Source organism: Staurois parvus, unplaced genomic scaffold (genome assembly GCF_062004578.1).
Source record: "Staurois parvus isolate SC_StPar_1 unplaced genomic scaffold, SC_StPar_1.0 ptg000340l, whole genome shotgun sequence".
NCBI lineage: Eukaryota > Metazoa > Chordata > Amphibia > Anura > Ranidae > Staurois > Staurois parvus.
Genome location: NW_028318136.1, coordinates 117,347 through 141,468, shown reverse-complemented (window position 1 = coordinate 141,468; position 24,122 = coordinate 117,347). Strand labels below are relative to the sequence as shown.

Sequence of the window (24,122 nt, the reverse complement as noted above, 5' to 3'; positions counted from 1 at the left end):
CCCCCCCTCCCCAAAGGTCAGCAGTCATCTCTATAAGGTCCCACTGTAGAGCTGAGCGGCCGGCCCGGTATTCTGACACGGCGGCGGCAGTGGAAATACCGGACCGGCCGCTCCATATTCGCTCCATAAGACGCACTGACATTTTCCCCCCTTTTTTGGGGGGAAAAAAGTGCGTCTTATGGTGCGAAAAATACGGTAATTACTTGTGAGCCACTTATTTTAAAGACGTATCAAGGTTCACTGACATTAATCACATCCTCATTCAATGTGCATAACAAAAAAAGAAAAAAACGAATAAATGTCGCGCTCCCACATCTGTGTTAATTACACAATAACTGTGTACCAACTCTAATTTAAATATTATTAATTAATGCATAATTAATGTGAATCATTTAAAACAAAAATCCAAAAATTTCCACTCTCTAAAATAGATAAAATAATATCTCCTGTGTATTACAGTATTATTCAAACAGTGATCTCAAAATGAATTATTTATGCTAAATATCAAAATTCTAATCCAGTGCATATAGTCAGAATAACAAACAGATTAATCTTCTGTATTGTATACCATAAATAAAATTGTAAACAAAACTTCTTAAAGTGCTATTATGTCAAATATAAGCAATACACAAAAACTCTGTGAATAAATATAAAAGTGATAGTCCCAAAAAAATGTGATGTGCTCCAAAAGAGTGAAATGGTGAATTTCTGTGACTTCTTCTTAAGATTTTTCTATGCGCTCACCTCCCTGTAAGCCTAGTAAATAGGCTTGCTACGCTTTTTGTTCACAATGGGAACATATGTGGTATCGTCAATTGGATAATGAATGGATATCCCTCCAGATCTTCTCAGTAATCTCCTCCTTATATGTCAGTATCCCTGTTGGGATCTCTCTCTCCTTCCAATACTGCTTTCTCCTCCTCCCTTATCCTTGGTTATCCTTCATGGTATATTATTATAAAGAGACAAAGAGGAATATAGTGCCTTATCCTTTTTAAGTAATCTTTATTAGGTGCCAGGTAATGCACTTACATTTAATAAAAGACAATGTGTGCTTGATAAAAATCCACTGCTGTGCGCTGCACACAGTCTATACTCGCCGTCCACCGGGTGAGTAGTGACATCGTAGTCCCTCATGCATTTCCATTCTGACAGTGGAGAGACCTGTGTTGTTTACACAGGTCTCTTCCCTGTCAGCTTTTCCGGCGATTACCAAGAACTGGCCAGGAATCGCCAGCCGGGACCCGGTGATTGATATCCCCAACACATGTCCCCTACCTGGAAATGCAAATCACATGTGTATATATAGCAGCCGTTCTTTATGTTCTGTTTTATTTTATTCTGTTCTTTTTATCTTCTCTTCTTTTCTGTTTTACTCTTTTGTATTCCATCCGATTCTTTTCTATTCTCCCTCCCTCCTAGATTGTAAGCTCCAAGGAGCAGGGCCCTCAAACCCCTTGTGTATTTTATTGTATTGTTACTGTACTGTCTCATGTATTGTCTCCCATTGTAATGTACAGGGCTGAGCAAACTGTTGGTGCTATATAAATGTTGTGTAATAATAATAATATTCTGTTCTATTCTATCCCTTTTATTCTCTATTCTATTTTATTCTGTTCTATTCTATTATTTTCAAATCCATTCTGTTCTATTCATTTTCTGTTCTATTTTATTTTCTTTTTTTCTATTCTATTGTGTTTCTATACTTTCTTTTTTGATTTTCTATTCTGTTTCTTTATGTTCTGTTCTTTTATCATCTATTCTGTTCGACTCTTCTTTTCTAGCCTATTTTTTTTCTATTCTGTTCCTTCCTATTCTATCCCTTTTTACTTTCTATTCTATTTTATTCTATTCTTGTTTTTGATTTTGTTTTCTAACTCGATTCGAATTTCGGACATAATTTCATTCCATTATTTCAGATTAGTTTAAATTCGTTACTGTTGTATTTGGGAAATTTTGAATACAGCCAAATCTCTGAATAATGAAACATTTGTCTAAATTTTGATTCAGAACAAAATTAACTGCACATATCTATAGTCTAATAGGACACAATAACTACTTTTTTTTTCTGCTACCATTAAGTAACATTTAGAGGTCTTGTCCCTCCTCCAGTCTGTGACTAGACAGTGAAAGAAGCAGCATACTGATAAGTTGATCTTTTTGTTGTCCTATTAGCATGTTCCCTGTTAGCTCAAGAGCATTACAGCACAGTTAAATAGCTGCTTGTGCTGCTTCTTCTTCTACTGGTCTGGGCTCTGCTATACAGGCACCACAAGAGGTTAGCACCAGGTAAGATTCAAATTCTTATATCGTTTAAATTCAAACATGTACAATTAGTGATATAATAATGAATACAGAACCAGTGCTCATCAGTGTACATCAATGCCACATATCCGTGCGCATCAATAGCACATATCAGTGTCCATCAAAGTTGCCTTTCAGCACCAAATATCAGTGCTGTCTATGAGTGCCAGTTAGTGCCGCCCATCAGTGCTGCCTATCAATGTTCGTCAGTGCAGCCTAACCGTTCCAGTCAGTGCCATATGAGTGCTGCCTATCAATGTCCATCAGTGCCGCCTATCAATGCCCAACAGTGCAGCCTCATTAGCGCACATCAGTCAAGGAGAAAAATTACTTCTTTACAAAATTTTATAACAGAAACTAATAAAAAAAACTTTTTTTTTTTCAAAGTTTTCAGTAGTTTTTAGTTTGTTTAGCAAAAAATAAAAACCCAGTGGTGATTAAATACCACCAATAAAAAGCTCTATCTGTCTCAAAAAAATGATAAAAATTTTGTTTGGGTACAATGTTGCATGACTGCGCAATTGTCATTCAAAGTGCAAAAGCACTAAAAGCTGAAAATTGGCCTGGGTAGGAGGGGGTAAAATTGCCCGGTAGGCAAGTGGTTAAGGAATATTACTCCTTCCTCCCCCTCCTTTCAGAAAAAAATAAAATAAAATTGGGAATATTGAGGGGTTAAGTATCTTTTCTTGGGATGAGCAATCCAAGCTTCTGCCTTTCCCATCTAGAAAACAATGACATCTCCAGCTGCCCAAAGCCTTCTGGGAAACTCACATCACACATCCCATGAGGCTTCAGGGGAAGGTAGGGGAGGGTCTCAAACACTGCATGCACCCCTGGGTGTCATCAGGGGGCTTTGCCTGGAGAAACCCAGGAGAGGAAGCTGCCCCCTGATGATGTGAGCAAAAAGATGGCAGAGCTAGACCCAGTGTGCAGTGGCCTTTTGGAGGACTTTATGCTGGATTCACTGGGCGTGTTAGTATGTGTTTAGAAGATAACCCTGGAAAGTAAGAGGAGACCGAAAGGGAAAAAAAATCACACAGTGGGGTGAATTTCCTTTTCATGGTCCTGCAATATTCCACTCTGCTGGTTCTGAATGTGACTACTGGTCTACTCTGCATGCTAGTCTCCTGACCAATCTTGCTGCTGCTCTTCTCATCAACGTCTTGACTTGTAGCCATGTCATCCAGATGGGACACAGCCCCAGGTTGAAGGAAGGAGCTCTTGAGGACTTGCCGTTCATACATCAGTTTTTAAAAAGCAGCTACAGATTGCGTACTGGGAGAGTCACTATTGTTTTTGATTTTTCTTTTTTTTTTTTTTTTTTTTTGGCTAAAGTTCCACTTTAAAGTCTTGTTTGGCTTTTTCTCATGTGTCACTTTAGCACTTACAGTTTATTGAAGTTTTTGGAGCCGTGTTTGTACTTTTTAATTGTTTGTCTCAATGGTTTACATTCTTGTTCACCTTACATTGTTTTGATTATTTTTTGTTTGAATTTCCTATTATGCTGAGAAGCATTTTCCTCTGGCTCCACGCTGACCGGCCTGTACTCCTGAGAATGGCCCTTAGACTGCACATTAAAATGTGTGATGTTGGCTTCCAATTGTTCTGCTAATGGCTATTTCAGTCCACTTTGGTTCCTCTTTGTTCCTTTGTGGTCAGGTTTGACTCTAGAAAGCTCGGAAGTGTTTCCGTATTACTGCTTTGTCTTGACATAGTAGATTGTTGTGTTTTTTTTTTTTATCATCAAGCTAATAAAATTTTTCAATAAACCTTTTTGTTTTAATTTTTACTTGCATACCTTATATAGACCCAGTGATGTCTTCAGTGGGTGTCTGTACTTTGTCATGCAGGCAGATCAGGATGGTGAGAGGATTCAATAGGGTGCTGCACAGAGCTTCTTGAAAACATCACAGCACCCTGCCTCTGTACTCCCAATAACAACCCTCATCCGTGATGCAAGCAATGGGCTGGCTCTTGGTAGGACCAATCAATGAAAGGTATAGACCAAGCACAGTTAGACTGAGGAGGAAACTGCTAGATAGGGTTTCTCAGCCAGGGTTCCTCCAGAGGTTGCTAGGGGTTCCTTGAGTGATGAGCAATTTCTGCCTCTCTGATAGTTTCCCACTGACACTATTGATCTTTTTGGTTATCTGTTATGGGGTAATTCTTCCCAATGACAAGTATAAGGAGCATTCTTCCCCTTGAGTTGTAGATATAGTAATATTAGCAGGGGTTCCCTGAGACTGGAAAGGTATTTCAAAGGTTCCTCTATGTTGAAAAGGTTGAGAGAGGCTGTGCAAGATGAAGTTGGATGTCCTCCAGGCAGGAAATGAGGCGGGCTCTATCAGACTTGCTTATAAAGCACATTGTGAGAAGCTCCCAGTGTGCAGTGAAATCAGAGTAAGTAATTTCAGTACAAGAGGGGAGTCTGTACAGCTTTTAGTATATATAAAACCAATCTTGTTACTTTTTTTTTTTTTTTTTTAAAGCTGTTTCAGCTTGGAAGACTGACTTTTTTTTCAGTATTTGTCCTGGTACTACCATTGATGGCAAATCCAAAATGCTACTGATGTTCTGGTGACAAGTGGAGATTTTCCCACACTTTGAGGAAATCTCCTTTCATTTCTGTTATGCCTTCAAGGTAATGAGTGAAAGGAAGCCTCCCTGAAGACCATAGACCAATAAATAATAAAGACTTGGCTGTGGTTTTAACCATTCCCTATTCATCCATAAATAAGAAAATACCTTAATACTACAACAGAACAAGAAAAACAAGTTTCCCATATAGTTTCTACATCAAAAATGTTTTTATTGGCTCCAGTAAAGTCTAGGTAAAGCCAAGAATTTTAGTGGTGTTTTCTTTGATGAAGGGGGAAGAGTTAGGACTTCTGTATTGTGGTTTTTGTCCCTGTTACTTGGGTGCAAGTTCCCTATTTGTCCTTTGTTACCATTGCCATTTTGGCTGAAAAACAGTAAACCCAAAGTTTAGTCGTCACCAGATCAAGAATAGTGGAGGGGAAGTCTTCCAATGAGGAAACTTGTTCTGTTGACATCTGAGATTACGCTCACTTTCGGTATTTCATATCACTTCCAGTTGAGTCAACAGGACATAAAGGGATATGTTCCCAATGTGACAGATAGCAAAAATAAAACCAGGCTTACCATTCCCTAATACAAACCTAGGACAACAATTTTGGCTTTACAAATAAGTTTGGATTCTTTTCTTTCTTTTTTCTTTCTGCCCCTGGTTTCTGATCTTGTGTTGTGTCCTCATCATCTTTCTCTTTGACTTTTTCTGTATTTTTCTTCTCTTTGATATTTTCTCACTAGGCTCTCAATGATGTTGGAGAACCCATCACAGCAAAAAGAGCTTTTTCCAAAGTATGAAGCCCTCCAACGCCAAGCTAGTGCTATTCTTCAGGAGCTGACAGCATTAAGTAGCATCTACCATGGTCCTCTTCCGCAGACCACCAGCTTGGAACATGACTGTGAAGAGCTTCACCAGTGTTTGTGCCGTGGTACACGGAACTTGCAGCTTCGAGACCCAGTAAGTACTTCCCTTACAACGGCATTATTTCATCTGTATTGAGAGGCCATATAGCATTTAAGACCAACCTAAAATACTTTAAAGCAGGTCCAACCCCTGAATGGACAACCTTGAATCCTATATTTTTCGCTGGGCACTGCACTGTTTACTCCATAATGCTACTGCATTTTCCTCAGCTTTTTTTTTTTATATCCATGTTCAGTGCTTTATTGCAAGATCACCGCATATTATTATTTCAACCACTTGAGGAACAGCATGTTACACTCACTTTTAGTCCAGGCCATTTTTCAGTTTTCAGCACTGTGATAGAGTTTGAGTGACAATTACTGTCATGCAACACTGTACCCGAATAATTGTATGTGTTTTTTTTATTTTAAACAGATAAAGCTTTGTTTTGGTGGTATTTCATAGCCACTCTGGGGGAGACTTACTAAAACTGGTGCACACAGAATCTGATGCAGATGTGCATGATATAAATGTGTATAGTGTTGTGCTGCTCAAATAACACAAATAAAAACACTAAGACAAAAAACACCTGTGTGCATTAAACGTGAAAGTCCAAATGAAAAGTCGAAAGGAATAAAAAGAAACAACTCTTCAGAAAATCTTGGTGGAAAGGACTATATATCTACTGGACAGTGAGCCCGCAATCCTAGTGCTGTAAATCTTTAAGAGAAATACACTGCCACGTATGTGAGCATATGGTAAGGATGGACCCTCACCTTCATATATTGACCCATATGAGAAACAGGTCAATGGGACATCTCCCCTCCTAGTGGGGGTAATGTAGTAATCTCTTCTGTGCAAAATCCTCCCCTTATACATGGCCACTGTGTCCTCCAACAAGCCCTCTGAACGATCATGCTGATTCTGAAAATGGAACTTAACAACCATATAGAGTGACCAGAGTGCAGCACATCTGCTAAAAGCTCATAAAAATTTATTGAAATACACTCACATGGTAACAGTACAACAACCACAGTATATAGGTAGTGGTAAAGCTGTATATTGTGGCTCCTACTGAACTGTTGGCTCTGACGTCACCCAAGCTCCTCCCCACGCATATCGTCACACATCACGTAACTCCATAATTTTATAATTCTTTTTGGGCTTCCCCCAAGGGCTTGGGTGATTTTGCACAGAAGGGATTACTACATTACCCCCACTAGGAGGGGAGATGTCCCATTGACCTGTTTCTCATATGTGTCCATATATGAAGGTGAGGGTCCATCTTTACCAGTATGAGAGGGTTAAAACATGGAGCTTGGTAATGGTGCACTAGACACAATAACTGACTGAAGCCATTGTTTACATTGTGCAGTGCTGTGATTGGTCACAGTAATCATGTGGTACAGAGCCACTCTCATAGGCTCTGTACCTCCTATTTTTTAGCTGAACAATGCAATTGCAGTACTGTGTTTGTGCATGAGAGGGCACACATGAGCAACACAGAAATAATTATTATGCTTTATTTGCTTTATTTATTGCACATGTTACTGTAAAAAAAAATACAAAAGCTGCCACTGCATTCCCTCACCATTGCCCCAACATACACACTGCCTTGACATGTTGGCACATACTCAGTTGAGAATTGTGTATGTTATTGGGCAAGGCTAACGCACATAAATAGGATGGGTTAATCAGGTCAGCTCTGTGATAAAACAGGACAGGCAGCCATCAAAGATAAGGGTTAATATATACACCCAGAGAAAACCTTTATCACATACTGTATGTTTGCAGTGATTACAGCAGAAAAAAATTTGTATAAATGCAGATCAGTATATAGATCAGGGGTAATGAATTAACATTCAAAGAGGTCCAATTGCTAACATTTTTCTTCCAGCCGAGGTCCGACTCTCTCTGTTCAAGTAAAAGAAAAAAGAACCACCTTACATAAGGTGTCCCCATTAGAGTACCTCTTAGTTCAGTTTCTCCCATCAGAGTACCCCCTTATATCAGGTGTCCCCATCAGAGTGCCCCCATATATTAGGTGTCACTATACATGAGTTTCCCCCATGAGTGTGCCCCCATACATCAGATTACCCCATCAGAGTGCCCCCATACATCAGATTACCCCCTGAGTGTGCCCCCATACATCAGATTACCCCATCTGAGTGCCCCCATACATCAGATTACCCCATGAGTGTGCCCCCATACATCAGATTACCCCATGAGTGTGCCCCCATACATCAGATTACCCCATGAGTGTGCCCCCATACATCAGATTACCCCATGAGTGTGCCCCCATACATCAGATTACCCCATGAGTGTGCCCCCATACATCAGATTACCCCATGAGTGTGCCCCCATACATCAGATTACCCCATCAGAGCGCCCCCATACATCAGATTACCCCATCAGAGCGCCCCCATACATCAGATTACCCCATCAGAGCGCCCCCATACATCAGATTACCCCATCAGAGCGCCCCCATACATCAGATTACCCCATCAGAGCGCCCCCATACATCAGATTACCCCTTCAGAGCGCCCCCATACATCAGATTACCCCTTCAGAGCGCCCCCATACATCAGATTACCCCATCAGAGCGCCCCTATACATCAGATTACCCCATGAGTGTGCCCCCATACATCAGATTACCCCATCAGAGTGCCTCCCATACATCAGATTACCCCATCAGAGCGCCCCCATACATCAGATTACCCCATCAGAGTGCCTCCATACATCAGATTACCCCATCAGAGTGCCCCCATACATCAGATTTACCCCATCAGAGTCTCACGATAGATCAGTAGATTCGATTAGAGCCATGTGGGGGACGGGAGCTGGGAGGAGAAGCATGCTGCATGGGGCAGAGCACACACATGAAAAAAACGGAAATCCTAACTACCATTGACTGCAGTTTAGTAAGGATCCAGCAGAGCAGAATGGTGGGCTGTTGGTCTGGACTGGGCCTTCAGTAGGTGTGGATCCAGACCGCAGTTCACCATGTAGTGAAGGCTGATATAGATCATGTGCACATAAATAAATCTCCATCAGTGAAAAGATACACTCATAATGTGCGAACAATATAATATAAATACAAACCGTGACCAAACTAAAAAAGTGATGCCCAAAAAGTCTCTAACAAGTTCATCCAAGTGCACTGCAGCAGTGTGATGTCAGAGTTTAGACTCCGCCCAGGAGTCTCAGCCCTGATGTCACGTTGCTGCCTTGAATTCTAAGCAGTGGCTCCTAATGTGAGATCTATATGAGATTTTGATTAGCTTTGGATGCTTTGTTGTGCTTGTGGCATGTTTTAAATAAAATGACTACACTATGGATCTGTTTGAGCTTTATTGATGCAACTTATCCCGGTCTGAAAACTGTTATGGGAGGACAGACCGTTCCATCTGTCAGAGGTTGTGGCATGGATTGCAAGCTACTCTGAGCAATCAGGCTGTTGTTGCTGTGCGTTTTGCAGTTCCAATTTCTTTTGAGTGTGAAATTCACCAGGGGGATTTGTAAGACCATACACTGGAAGATGGGCTCTAGATTGGATACGGTGGTGGATGTCACAGCATATTTAGATTTTCTGCACCTAAATGAGCTTGTTATAAAGACTTTTTTGCATTACTGTATTAGTTTGATCACCGTTTGTATATTGTTTGCACATTATGATTGTGTATGTTTTCACTGGATGTTTATTTCTTCATATGCACACTGTTTATACTGATCCACATTTATAATAATCAAATGCTGCAGGCCAGGGGTGCTCAACATTTTGAAGAACAAGGGTCACTTAAGTGATTTGGTAACCGGTCGCAGGCCACAATAAAATGAAATGGTTCAGAATTATGATTTTTTTTTTATTTTCCTCCTGCAGCTGCTGGGAGAGATAGGAGGAGAAGCCGGCTTTTAGCAGTTGGAGGAGCAAAATGGAGAGGACCGATTCTTGTATATGCTGCCCCTCCTGTCCAAGTGTAAAACGGAATGTGACAGGGAGGCCACACGGGCCCCCCTGGAGCATGGGGCAGGTCACCATTGAGACCACTGATGCTACACCAGTGGTTGGGGGTGTGTGGTAAAAACACATCTCAACTATAGGTTTTTACTGCCCCTCAAGATGCAAATGTAAACTAGCCCTTACTGTCCTGAGCCCCCTATAAGGCTGCTTTCACACTGATGAGCTACGGTGCACCTGTGGATTTCCTTCGGGTTACCTGCCATTTTCCATAGACTTTTATTATATCTTGCGGGTCTGGTGCACTTTCTGAGGGTACACCAAAACTCTTGCATTCAGGGACCCACAAGATATAATTTAAGTGAGCTACCCTGGTTTTAGGTCAAGGGCCACATCAGAGGGCTCCGAGGGACACAGGTTGAGCACCCCTGCTGTAGGCGCTGCAAACACAAGTTATAACTTATATACTGTAAATGTGATTATAGAGAAATGTATTTTTCAAAAACAAAAAAAATGGATCATGCATCTGTGCATAAAGCAACTTGAACATTTAAAGGAGATGTGTTTAAAGATATAACAAAATCTATTTTAAAAGGGGGAAAAAAGAAAAGACGACAATTTTGTGTACCATTTTTACATTGGTATTTTAGCTGTTCAAAAAAAAAAATTGAAAACACAGAAATAGTAGCACAAGCAAATGTAGACATACATTTTTTTAAAATTACCTGTCATTTTCTTCTTTTTGTTTTCAGATTTTTTTCTTTTTTTGAGGGTTTTTAGACAATAGGAAATAATGGTGACTTAAAAACTTTAACTACTTGTAAATGCTTGTATTACTGTCTTATCCCCCCCACCCCCCTCCCACCACCTTTTTTTTTTTTTTATAAATAAAACATATTGAAAAAACTCAAACGACACACCCCGAAACAAGCAAGAAAAAAAGTGAAAGCAAACAGATTTTTTATTACACACATTCTACAATTTGTAATGTATTGTTTTTTATTTTTTAAGTTTTTTGAAACTTTTTTTTTTTTATTTTTTTAACATAAGCCAGTTCTGATTGCCCTGACCTCACCTGACCTCAAAAGCCTAAATGGATGCACAACATCCAACCAGGTCAGTTGAGGACTTGGTAATTGTGAATGGCTTATTATGTGTAATAACAAAAGCCATGTAGTTGTAATATTTATAAACAGTGATAATGCTTCTTTGATTGGAGTCTAAAATAAGGCAAACCATATATAGATGATCTTATTGTATACAGAAATAGACATCAACTTTTGTAACTGAGAGTTTACACAGGCTGCTGGCCAAAATAAAATGATTCTGCTAACCATTAGAGGTCACACTACAACACTTCCAATACAGAACGTCTTGCAGTGCATTGAAAATAAATAAGGTAGACACTTTTTTTTTTTTTTTTTTTTTTTTTTTTTAGCCCTTGTAAGTGTTACGTGCCCATTATAGCTGAATTGGCATGCTCACCACTATACATATTGATGTACAGTTGTGCTCATAAATTTACATACCCTGCAGAAATCATGAAATTTTGGCATTGATATTGAAAATATGACTGATCATGCCAGAAAAACCTTTTTTATTTAGGGATAGTGATCATATGAACCAATGTATTGTCACATAGTTTGGATCCTTTTTAAATTATGATTGCAGAAATCACCCAAATGGCCATGATCAAAAGTTTTCATCCCCTGGAATGTTTGGCCTTGGTACAGACACACAAGGTGACACACAGGTTGAAAAGCTGAAACTAAGGTTAATTTCCCACATCTGTGGCTGTCAGGGATCTCCTCGATCCCCGCCGCGATGGTCCCGGCGCAGGCGCAGTGCACTGCCCTGTGCAGGGACACGGGCACTAGGTCCGGGCCGGCCGCGGCGTTCGAGTTCGCGCATGCGCAGTAGAAGCCGTGGCCGCCCGCTGGGCACCAATGGCAGCGCAGGGCGGGATATTTAAATGGCCCTGAGCTGTCATTCAGTGCCTTCTGGTCCTACCTGTATCCTGCGAATCTGAACCTGTTCCTAGTAAGTTATTTGACCCGGATTGCTCTTGACCTGCTGATTTCTCCTGCCCAGACCCTTGCTTTGCCTGACCTCTCTTCTGAATGCCCCTCATTAGATCTGACCTGCTGTTGCTGACCTGGCGTGTGACCCGATGATTCTCTGTCCGCTCCCTTGTACCATACCGTCCTCTACGTTACCAACTCGGCCCGTCTGACTTCGCACTTGCTCAGCCATCCATCCATCCCATCGGGGTCACCCGACCTCCTCACATCTGGCTCTCCCTGGTTGGAGCCCCTGGCGAACACCCCTACCACTGACAGGTGTGCTCAGTAGTTGCGACCTGGTCTCGGGGTACTCCAAGTCCATCCCCACCATCAGGGGCTCTGGTGAACAAGTACCCTGGGGCTTAGACTCCGCGCTCTGGGCAGGCCTGACCGGTGGAATGCTAGTGGTGCCGCTAGGCGGTCCCTCACAGTACCAGAAGGCCATGACTGAGCCTCGAGGAGGACCCTCACCGATGGAGGAAATTTGCAGACACTTGGCTACCCTGACGCAAGCTGTAAACGTGTTACAGGACAGATGTTTGCAGATTGAGAACCGGTTCCAGGCCTGCACCGTATCTGTTCCTGTTTCACAAGCCCCGGCTCCTGCACCCCCGGTCGCAGCAGCCCATGAGCCAGCTCCCGGGCCTTCCGCATCACTCCCTGTGGCGGAACCCCGAGTACCCTTACCCGAGCGCTTCCACGGGGATCGCACACGCTTCCGGTCATTCCGTGACTCCTGCCTGCTCTATTTTGAACTGCAACCATGGACCTTTCTGACAGAATCAGTGAAGGTGGGGTTTATCTCCCTGTTGCAGGGTGAACCCCAAGACTGGGCCCACCGACTAAGGGGAAACAATGATCCACATCTTGTTTCGGTTGACAATTTTTTTAACGCTATGGCCATCTTATACGATGATCCACAACGGGCAGCCTCGGCCGAGGCCACATTATACGCACTCCGACAAGGTCGGCGAGCGGCAGAGGAATACGCCTCTGACTTTAGGCGTTGGATGGGGGACACTCGCTGGAACGAGTTTGCGCTTTTGCACCAGTTCTGTATGGGCCTATCAGAGGCTCTGAAAGACGAGCTCGTCCGGGTGGAGGTGCCCGAGACATTAGAGGACTTGATTGCACTAACCATTAAAATTGACCGTAGACTACGGGAGCGCAGTTTGGAGAAGTCTGGTCAAGGCTGCGGAAATACCTGGGGGTCATTCTAAGGATCCAGTCAAGCTACTAGGCCAAACATCCAGAACCTGCCGTCTGAGGATGCTCCCGAACCCATGCAGCTAGACCTGGCACGGCCTAAACTACTGCCAGAGGAACGCCAGCGCAGACGCTCCCAGAACCTGTGTCTCTACTGCGGTGAAGCTGGTCACATGGTACGTTCCTGCCCGCAGAAACTGAGTAAGTTCACCTCGTCTTCCTTATCTATTGGCAATATGAATCCGTCCCAATACTTAGTTGTGCCCCTCTCCTTTCAGCTTTCAGAAAGGACTGTGGAGGTGACGGCCATAGTTGATTCGGGGGCATGCAGCTGTTTTGTGGATATCAATTTTGCTCACCGGCAGGGTATCCCCCTCCATCCAAAGGAGAAGGGGTTTCACATCTTTTTGGCCGATGGTTCCCGGATAAAATCAGGGGTGGTTAACCAGGAGACCCCTTCCATTGTTACTTCCATCGCCGGCCAGCACCGGGAGCTCCTCCGCCTGGATGCTATTGCATCACCCCTTTTCCCAGTCATTCTGGGGCTCCCATGGTTGCGGGCCCATAACCCCCAAATTGACTGGGAAACTGGGGTTATCTCATTCCCTTCCCCATACTGTCGGGAACTTTGCCGAACTTCAGGCCCGGAGGTCCCCCAGGTCCTCCTGTGCTCTGAAGGGGATGCCAGCTTAAAACAAGTGATTCCTGCAGCCTATCATGAGTTTCTTGATGTGTTCAGTAAACGGGGAGCAGATACTCTACCCCCCCACCGCCCGTATGACTGTCCTGTTGACCTGTTACCTGGTTCAGAAATTCCCTTTGGTCGAATTTTTCCCCTTTCTGAGCTCGAATTAGGGGCCCTGAAGGGACTATATTGAGGACAGCCTCCGGAAGGGATTCATCCGTCCCTCCACTTCTCCAGCAGGTGCAGGGATCTTTTTTGTGGAAAAAAAGGACAAGACCTTGAGGCCGTGTATTGACTACCGGGAACTGAATAGGGTCACAGTCAAAAATCGTTACCCGCTACCATTGGTACCGGAATTATTCCAGAGTTTAAAGGCTGCAGTAGTGTTTACCAAGCTGGATTTAAGGGGAGCCTACAACTTGGTTCGCATAAGGGAGGGGGATGAGTGGAAAACAGCCTTCCGCACCCGTTTTGGCCATTTCGAATACCTGGTCATGCCTTTCGGGTTGTGCAATGCACCGGCCACCTTCCAGCACTTCGTAAACGACATCTTTAGGGACTTCCTGGATATCTTTGTAATCGTCTACTTAGACGACATTTTGATTTTCTCATCCTCCCTGGGGGAGCACAGTGTACATGTAGCAAGGGTGTTGGGGCGGTTGCAGCAGCATGGGTTGTACGCTAAAGCAGAGAAATGTTGCTTTGAACAGTCTAGCATTACATTTCTGGGCCTGATTATCTCCACCGCGGGGGTCGCAATGGACCCTCAGAAAGTCTCTGCGATCCTAGATTGGCCTGAACCCACGGACAGGAAAAGCGTGCAACGATTTATCGGGTTCGCAAACTTCTACCAGAAGTTCATCAAGAACTTCTCGGGTCTGGTCTCCCCCATCACTCAGTTAACCAAGCTTGGGACCCGATTCAGATGGACTCCAGAGGCACAGGAAGCTTTTGAAGCATTAAAGAGGTTATTCACCTCGGCACCCATTCTGGGTCACCCTGACGCCTCCCTGCCCTACATCTTAGAGGTAGATGCGTCCGAGAACACGGTTGGTTCCATTCTTTCCCAACGAAAGGGCGCCAAGGAATTACTCCACCCGGTAGCATTTTTCTCACGGAAACTTACCCCTGCAGAGAAGAATTACAACATTGGCGATCGAGAACTACTGGCTATCAAGACAGCATTAGAGGAATGGAGGTACCTGCTGGAAGGTGCCTCACACCCCATCCTGATATTCACAGACCACAAGAACCTGGAATACCTGAGGACCGCCAAACGTTTGCGCCCACGACAAGTGAGATGGGCATTGTTTTTCTCAAGATTCCATTTCCACATCACGTACAGGCCGGGATCAAAAAACACGAAACCAGACGCGTTGTCACGCATGTACGAGGACGCCAAGGAGATCCCAGTACCTGACACTATTCTGCCTGCAGGAAACTTCTTGGCCCTCCAGACGAACCTTCGCTCCAAGATAATGGAGCATCCACAGCCATGTCTACCCCCGATGGGGCGCCCCTCCAGAACAAGGGGGGACTCCTATGGAGGGAGGACCGGATTGTGGTGCCGGAGGAAGCCCGAACCCTAGTCTTGGGACATTGCCACGACCACCCGATGGCAGGACATTTTGGCCCAGTCAAGACCCTGGAACTTCTCCGACGTTCCTTCTGGTGGCCAGACATGGCCAAGGATTGTAAGAACTACGTGGGCTCCTGTGTCATCTGCCAAAGGAACAAGCCTTCAAGAAATAAGGCTTGGGGTCTGCTACGTCCATTACCCATTCCTGAACGGCCTTGGCAGAAGATCTCAATGGACTTCATAGTCGAGCTTCCACCTTCACTAGACCACACAGCAATTCTCGTGGTCGTGGACCGTTTATCCAAAATGGCCCATTTCGTACCATTACGGAAGACTCCATCGGCAGCCGAGACGTCGCAAGTTTTCATTCGAGAGGTTGTAAGACTGCATGGGGTCCCTGAAGACATCGTCTCGGACCGAGGGGTTCAATTTACCTCGAGATTCTGGAGGGCATTGTGCAAAGCCCTGGATATCAAACTATCCCTTTCCTCGGCATTTCACCCTCAGACTAATGGACAGACCGAAAGGACCCATCAGACCCTGGAGCAATACTTGCGATGTTACACATCATTTACTCAGGACGACTGGGTGCCACTTCTCCCTTTGGCGGAATTCGCGTACAACAACACTTGCCATTCAGCAACAGGGCAGTCCCCGTTCTTCTCCAACTATGGGTTTCACCCTGTCTTCCTCCCGGATTTGGTCCCGGAATGCCCAGTTCCAGCAACACAGGATGCACTAACTTTTTTCTCTTCAAACAATAAGAAACTACAGGAAGCCATCAGTCAGGCCCAAGAAGACTACAAAAAGGCTTTTAACAGGAAACGAAGAGGAGATCTGGTGTTGTGGCCCGGAGAGAAGGTTTTGCTGGCTACATCTAACTTGAAGATGCTCTGCCCTTCGAAGAAGTTGGGACCTAAATTTATAGGCCCCTTTTGCATTAAGCGGATGGTCAATGAAGTGGCCTATGAACTTGTTCTCCCTGAGACACTCAAGATCCACCCAGTCTTCCACGTGTCCCTGCTGAAGCCGGTAGTCCCAGATGCCTTCCCGGAACGAGAATCCAGGCCCCCGGAGGCCATAACAGTCGAAGAGGAAGAATAATTTGAGGTTGAAACGATCCTGAAGTGCCGAAGAAGGGGGGGCCAGACCCAATTTCTTATCAGATGGAAGGGCTACGGCCCTGAGGACAATTCTTGGGAACCAGCCCATAATGTCCATGCACCCAGACTTGTCCGGAGGTTTCTTTGTGACCACCCGTGGTGGAGAGATCGGGTGGGCATCTGGAGGTTGCCCGTAGGGGGGGGGCAATGTCAGGGATCTCCTCGATCCCCGCCGCGATGGTCCCGGCGCAGGCGCAGTGCACTGCCCTGTGCAGGGACACGGGCACTAGGTCCGGGCCGGCCGCGGCGTTCGAGTTCGCGCATGCGCAGTAGAAGCCGCGGCCGCCCGCTGGGCACCAATGGCAGCGCAGGGCGGGATATTTAAATGGCCCTGAGCTGTCATTCAGTGCCTTCTGGTCCTACCTGTATCCTGCGAATCTGAACCTGTTCCTAGTAAGTTATTTGACCCGGATTGCTCTTGACCTGCTGATTTCTCCTGCCCAGACCTTTGCTTTGCCTGACCTCTCTTCTGAATGCCCCTCATTAGATCTGACCTGCTGTTGCTGACCTGGCGTGTGACCCGACGATTCTCTGTCCGCTCCCTTGTACCATACCGTCCTCTACGTTACCAACTCGGCCCGTCTGACTTCGCACTTGCTTATCCATCCATCATCCCATCGGGGTCACCCGACCTCCTCACATCTGGCTCTCCCTGGTTGGAGCCCCTGGCGAACACCCCTACCACTGACAGGTGTGCTCAGTAGTTGCAACCTGGTCTCGGGGTACTCCAAGTCCATCCCCACCATCAGGGGCTCTGGTTTACAAGTACCCTGGGGCTTAGACTCCGCGCTCTGGGCACGCCTGACCGGTGGAGTGCTAGTGGTGCCACTAGGCGGTCCCTCACAGTGGCTTTTTATATTGTAATTAGTGTCCATGTATAAACAGTCAATGAGTTTGTTAGCTATCACGTGGATGCACGGAGTAGGCTAGATACTGAGCCATGGGGAGCAGAAATGGAACTTTTATCAAGATGGAAAAGGATATAAAAAGATATCCAAAGCCTTGCATATGCCAGTCAGTGCTGTTCAATCCATAATTAAGAACTGGATATTCAGGGATCTCTTGATACCAAGCCAAGGTCAAGTGGACCAAGAGAGATTGCAGCCACAACTGCCAGAAGATTTGTTCAGGATACAAAGAAAAGGCAATATAACTATGTCTGCCTCCATAACCTACATGCTCCTCTCCTACACACACGGTCTGCCTCCATGCCCTACACGCTCCTCTCCTACACTCTGTCTGCCTCCATACCCTACACACTCCTCTCCTATACACACTGTCTGCCTCCATGCCCTACACGCTCCTCTCCTACACTTTGCCTCCATACCCTACACACTCCTCTCCTACAGACACTGTCTGCCTCCATACCCTACACACTCCTCTCCTACACAAACGGTCTACCTCCATGCCCTACACGCTCCTCTCCTACACAAACGGTCTACCTCCATGCCCTACACGCTCCTCTCCTACACACTGTCTGCCTCCATACCTTACACGCTCCTCTCCTACACACTGTCTGCCTCCATACCCTACACGCTCCTCTCCTACACTCTGTCTGCCTCCATACCCTACACGCTCCTCTCCTACACATGCTGTCTGCCTCCATACCCTACACACTCCTCTCCTACACACTGTCTGCCTCCATACCCTACACGCTCCTCTCCTACACACGCTGTCTGCCTCCATACCCTACACGCTCCTCTCCTACGTCTCTAACCCACTAAAACAGTTCTGTAACATTGTCTGTACTGGAAAAGGCACACTTTTGCTAGTTCAGATAAAGAAAGTCTCCAAGTTTTGTTTTTGCCGTTATTAGTATTCATTTAATTTCATGATTATTACTGAAAATAATAATTCTTATAATTATACAGGATTTATATAGCGCCAACGGTTTCCGCAGAGCTTTACAATATAAAGGGGGACAGTACAATTACAATACATATCAATACAGAAGGAATAGGGGGGCCCTGCTCATGGAGCTTACAATCTAAAAGACGCATAGAGGAGCATAGGGTACACCATGGCTGCTGTATGCATGTCACTAATATCTAGACCTGGGAAATCGCTAATACAGCAGGTATGATTCACTGAGTGGCTTCATTTCAATATTTTAATTTGTATGTATGTAGTATTTCCCACCATTTCTTTACTGTGTAGGATGATTATTCATAGAGTTGTTGTCTGCTGTCCTCCTCTAAAACTTTGGGGTTCAGTGTTTATGGTTACTACCTTTCTTTAGTTAACTAATCACCACACCCCTATATATATATGGAGCAATTTCTTTCGTACAACCACGAAAGAAAATCTCTTGATTCCCCCGTCAACACAATTAGTACTGATGGGGGAATCCCTCCTTTGGAGCCATTGCGTTCCCCCAGTGGGGGGAGCCGTCCCCGTTAGAATAACACGGTGATTACTCCTAGTGGCAATAATTGCATGGAAAATCCAACAGGCTGGTTGTACCCAAGTTGATCGATCGATCAACTTGGGTACATTCAGCCTGTCCATACTTGCTTTGAATCTCTTCTAGATTCGAACCGTTTATGGCTGGCTTTAGGCTAACAATCTGTAGAACTCTTGTAGAACCACACCCACTTAAAGTGAATGCCTCACCAAGAACATTTTCTGCCTACAATGACTCGCTCATGAATTGGTCTTACTTTGCAGCTGCTGGCAGGTGACAGAATTTTAAAATGAGGCTGTGGCTGCTTTTCAAAGTAAACCAATTGTGTGACTTTGTACACGTTTTTGTTTTGTCTGGAATTTATTTAGCTAACTGAAACTTATACAGCAAACAAGCCATTTCAGCGGGGTTGTTATGCCCCATTTTCATGTATTTTTTTATGTCTTGTATTGACCTACATGCGATTATCATTTTTTCTGCAATATGTTGTCATCTAGAGGTGGTTTTGAGCCAGCTTGTTTAGTATGGGATTTGGGTATTTTTATCTGTCCTCCCCTCGTGTTTAGTGCACGTTTGTTCAATACCTGCTAGACCTTTCCCATTTCTTCCATGTTCCCTCAGTGTTGGTGCATCTCAAAGACAGCGCTGTGGAAAGTGATTGTCTTCTTACACTTTATAAGACTGAAAAAACATGCTCTGTACTGTAATTAGCTTAAATCCAAAAGGGGAAGTTCAGCTTTGGGGAGCGGGTACCCGAATTTGACAGGTACCCGCTCCCACTTCTGCTCCGATCTCCTAGGCAATTGGAAGTGAAAGTTCTCCCCCCCCTCCCTGTAGTCTTCTGGGACACGTGACAGGTCCTAGAAGACTACAGGGCCATTCACAAAGCTTCTCGCGCATGCGCAGTGGGCACCCGGCTGTGAAGCTGTAAGCTGTCACAGCTGGGTGCCCACACTGAAGATGCCAGCGCCAGGGAGAGAAGACCGCCGGTGAAACCAGCCATGATGAGGACACTGCTGGATCGTGGGACAGGTAAGTGTCTGTATTTTAAAAGTCTCAGCAGCTACAGTTTTTGTAGCTGCTGACTTTTTTGCAGCTGGAACTCTGCTTTAAGTACATTTCTGTTGGAATCAACATTTGTGTTTTTTTTTTTTTTATATGAATTAACCACTTGACCTCCAGAGGATTTACCCCCCTTAATGACCAGGCCTCTTTTTGCTACTCGGCGCTGCACTAATTCAACTGATAATTGCGTGGTCATGCAATGCTGCACCCAAACAAAATTTACGTCCTTTTTTTCACATAAATAGAGCTTTCTTTCGGTGGTATTTGATCACCTGTGCGCTTTTTATTTTTCACACTATAAACAAAAAAAGGCCAAGAATTTTGAAGAAAAACGATATTTTTTACTTTCAGCTATAAAAAATATAAAGTAAACTCAAAGTTGGTTATAAATTTAGGCCAAAATGTATTCTGCTACATGTTTTTGGTAAAAAAAAATCCCAATAAGTGTATATTGATTGCTTTGTGTGAAAGTTATAGCGTCTACAAACTATGGTATAGATACTGCAATTTACGCCATTTTTTTGCTTTACAGCACTGCGCTAGTTTAACGGACAATTGCGCGGTCATGCAATACGGTACATAAATGAAATTTACTTCCTTTTTTTCCCACAAATTGAGCTTTCTTTCGGTGGTATTTTGATCGCCTGTGCGGTTTTTATTTTTTGCGCTATAAAAAAAAGGCTGACAATTTTGAGAAAAAAAACAATATTTTGGACTTTTTGCTATAAAACATGTCCAGTAAAAAAAAAATTTCAAAATCAAATTTAGTCATAAATTTCTGCCAAAATATATTCTGCGACATGTTTTTGCTAGAAAAAAAAACCCCAATACGCGTAAATTGGTTTACGTGAAAGTTATAGCGTTTACAAATGGCGGGAAAGAGACTGGGATTTTTAGGGGTTTTTTTTATACTAATAATGGCGGCGATCAGCGACCTTTAGCGGCGATCAGCGACTTATGGCGGGACTGTGGCGGACATTCTGACATTGGGGGGTACTGACTTGGGGTCATTGACATCCCCAGTGACACCAATACAGTGATCAGTGCAAAAAAAAAAACATTGACACTGTACTAATGGCACTGGGGAGGAAGGGGTTAAGTTTATTTTTCAGGGAAAGGGTTAACTGTGTGAGGAGTGTTTTTACTAGGGGGCAGGGGTGTGTACTGCAGGGAACACCGCTGATTGGGAGAGAGAAACTCTTCTGTCCCAATCAGCGTGTCCTGGAGCTGTCAGGGAACTGACAGAAAGCACAGCTACTGCAGCTGTGCTCTCTGTCAGCGATTGCCGCCGATCGCCGGGACATAGCCGGTAACGACCAGCTGTGACCCGACGACTGACATCCGCGGCTGTGATCGGCGGGACAGGTAGGGCGGCGGCGCGCCTCACGCACGCCCCCTACCTGTCTACAAAGCACACGTTTTAAAACGTGGTTTTGCCCAGCAGTGCCTCCCTGCCGCCGTATTTATACAGTGGCTGGGCGGCATGTGATTAAAGGATAGATTCACCATATGACCAAAAATAATACATTCACTTTTTTTTGCAGATAAAATGTGCATTTATTATTTTTGGTTGCAGGAGACTGTAAAACATTGCACCAGCGATCAGCAGATCACTGGTGCCAGGCAGGTCTCCTGAAGATCTGTCAGTATATCTGCTTGCCTGTATGGGATGTACTGGCAAGCAGATATACTGACAGGAAGAATCAATGACCTACCACAGTGCCGCTAAGGCTGTCAGGACTTAAAGTTCATTCATTCACAGAACTCTGTGACTGAATGACATGGTCGTGTGGGTGGAGCCCTGCATGGCTGCACTCTATTCAAAATGTGACAGCTTGTACAGAGAACTTCTCCCTGTTCTGCTGTCACAGGAAGAGGGGGGATTGAGTGGCTGCTGCAGCATTGGGAGCATGTTACATATTTTACTCGAAAAACGGGCGGAACATGTTCCCAAACGGTGAACTCATCCTTTAAACTGCCTGTGGATGGTGCAAAATCAGCAGGTGACCATACTGTCCAGACAGACTGGGTCTTAGGACGTATGTCAATGCATAAAGCAAGATTTCAAACAGGGCTGCACAATTAAAACACCCCCAACAAGGGGAAAAACAGGGTCTTGCGTGGTTAATGAGTGGATGTAGATTCAGCCTGGGTTCACACTGATGCGGTGCGTAATTTTCACCGGTTTCTGTGCAATTTCCGCACCGCATTATAATCGCACCCCGTTCATACGAACCACTGCAGGTGTGTATTTTAAGTTGACACCCAAGTCAGTTCGCAAAATGCAGTGCAATGTGCAGAATTGGATCGCATGGGTGTTCACACCCATGCGATCCGATTCTGGTGGGGACTAAAAAAGGGTCCTGCACTTATTTGGTGCAGATGCGGTGCGATTTGAGCCATACAAAATGTATTGCTCAAATTGCACCGCACAGAAATCGCATGTGATTTGCACAGGAATGTGGTGCGGTTCCTGAGCGAATCACGAGGTGTGCCACACCGCATCAGTGTAAATAGGCTAAGGGTCCATAGAAAATGGATAGGCACATGTACCAATGCATGCATTTCAACACAAATAGTCACAGAACTCTCTGAATCACACACTTAGAGGTTATTGCACCCAGGTAGGAGAGACCTGTAGAAGCTATGAATTTGATGTGGTTTTTAAGTTTCGGGCTCCAGGGAAAATCTGACAGTGATTCCTAAACAGATATGCTGAACTAATTCAAGTGTAAATGTTTATTGTAATGGAGAGAACCATGGATATCATGTTTCTTGGACTAGAGAAACTATGGAGATCCAACAAAATTTCAACCTTACCCATTTTTTTTTTTGTTTGTATGTATTTTCCCCATTAAGAGCAGGGTTGCATGACCAGTAGGGTCTTCTGTAAATTGACAAGTCCTCTCATTTTCTTTTCTCTTCCCTAGCCCCTCACCCTGGCCTTTGAAGTGCTCTCCTCTGCTGTCTCTCAGTTTAATCAGTTATGTCTGGACTGCCTGCGGGATCTGGAACGTAAGAAACATTCCATTCAGACTTCTTATCTAGAGCAGGAGAGGCAGTTTTATTTTCTCTTCTATCAGGACCCCGCTCAGCTGGCCAAACTGGTCCAGGATCTGGAGCAGCGGGTGAAGGAGATACAGACGGACTGAGGACACAGACTTGGTGGGATACCACTTTTCTGGCCAAACTGGTCCAGGATCCATCGAGGTACAGATGGATTGAGGAGGACACCCAACTTTAGAGTGTCGATAACCAGAGCACTGGCACTTCATGTTGGGTTCACTTATTGTGGTGGCTGATTACACAGGTGACATGCAAGAAGATTATGAACACTCCAGTTTGTACTTAATAAACAGGCGTTGACACATCTGACTCCTTGTTCCTTTATTCATCTTGGTGATCCATCAGTCCTAGAGTGAAAGCAGCCATCTTGTTCATATGTAATGAAATGTAGAATAATTATTCACAAGAACATTGTGGAGATAAAAGGAAAACCTGCCATATGAGCAACTCATGGGCTGCCACTGGTGGCCTCTTCCTGAAGATTCCAATTTCTGGCAGTCATGGTCATCCTCTGTACTTTCTGTGCCACTTGCCAAGAAAAAATACATGGAGTCAGAACTCCTGATCTGCATCATGTCATACTTTCCCTATTGGAGTTTAAAGCATATCCAAACCCAAAAGCAAAATGTATTATATTGCAGCTTACCAACCCTTAGATGTGCTGGCTGTATTCATTTTCACTTCACTTTTTAGGCTTTTTTCCTTTATTTTCCACTGGAGATCCCACCAATAAGTTTATTTTTCATCTTCCTTCCACAGACCAAGCTGTACAGCAAAAAGACAATTATGGAGATGAGACAAAACATTTAAAGAGAAACACCCACCACCAGCCCTTTTATAGAAAACTTGATGAAGATGCCCCAACACAAAAGCAAGTGCGCTGCCTCTCCTTCTTTCACCCTTCACCCTCTTCATGGTGCCTCTCTGCTGCCTGTGCCCTCACCATTTTGAAATTATTTTTCAGGGTGTGCTCCCAATATAGTTTACATTCATTTTTTCTGTATTAATTTCAAAGAAAACATGTTACAAAGGAAGACATATCTAAACAATTAGGATACAATACACAGTATAAGATAGAATCCTATGTCAGATATTTTAACACTTTTTTTACTGTCTTTCATGCTTGGCTGGAATGT

The 24,122-nt window shown here is 44.3% G+C and overlaps 1 protein-coding gene across 1 annotated transcript in view; it reads left to right on the top strand.

The window, feature by feature from the left end:
- Positions 1–23,244, top strand: part of LOC149456934 (HAUS augmin-like complex subunit 3) — a 28,571-nt gene extending 5,327 nt beyond the window's left edge. Inside the window, exons 4-5 of the mRNA XM_089684211.1 lie at positions 5,635–5,851; positions 22,851–23,244. Coding sequence (XP_089540337.1) covers positions 5,635–5,851; positions 22,851–23,072 — 439 coding nt within the window. The 3' untranslated portion in view covers positions 23,073–23,244. The remainder of the gene's footprint in view (positions 1–5,634; positions 5,852–22,850) is intronic.
- The last annotated feature ends 878 nt before the right edge of the window (positions 23,245–24,122 follow it).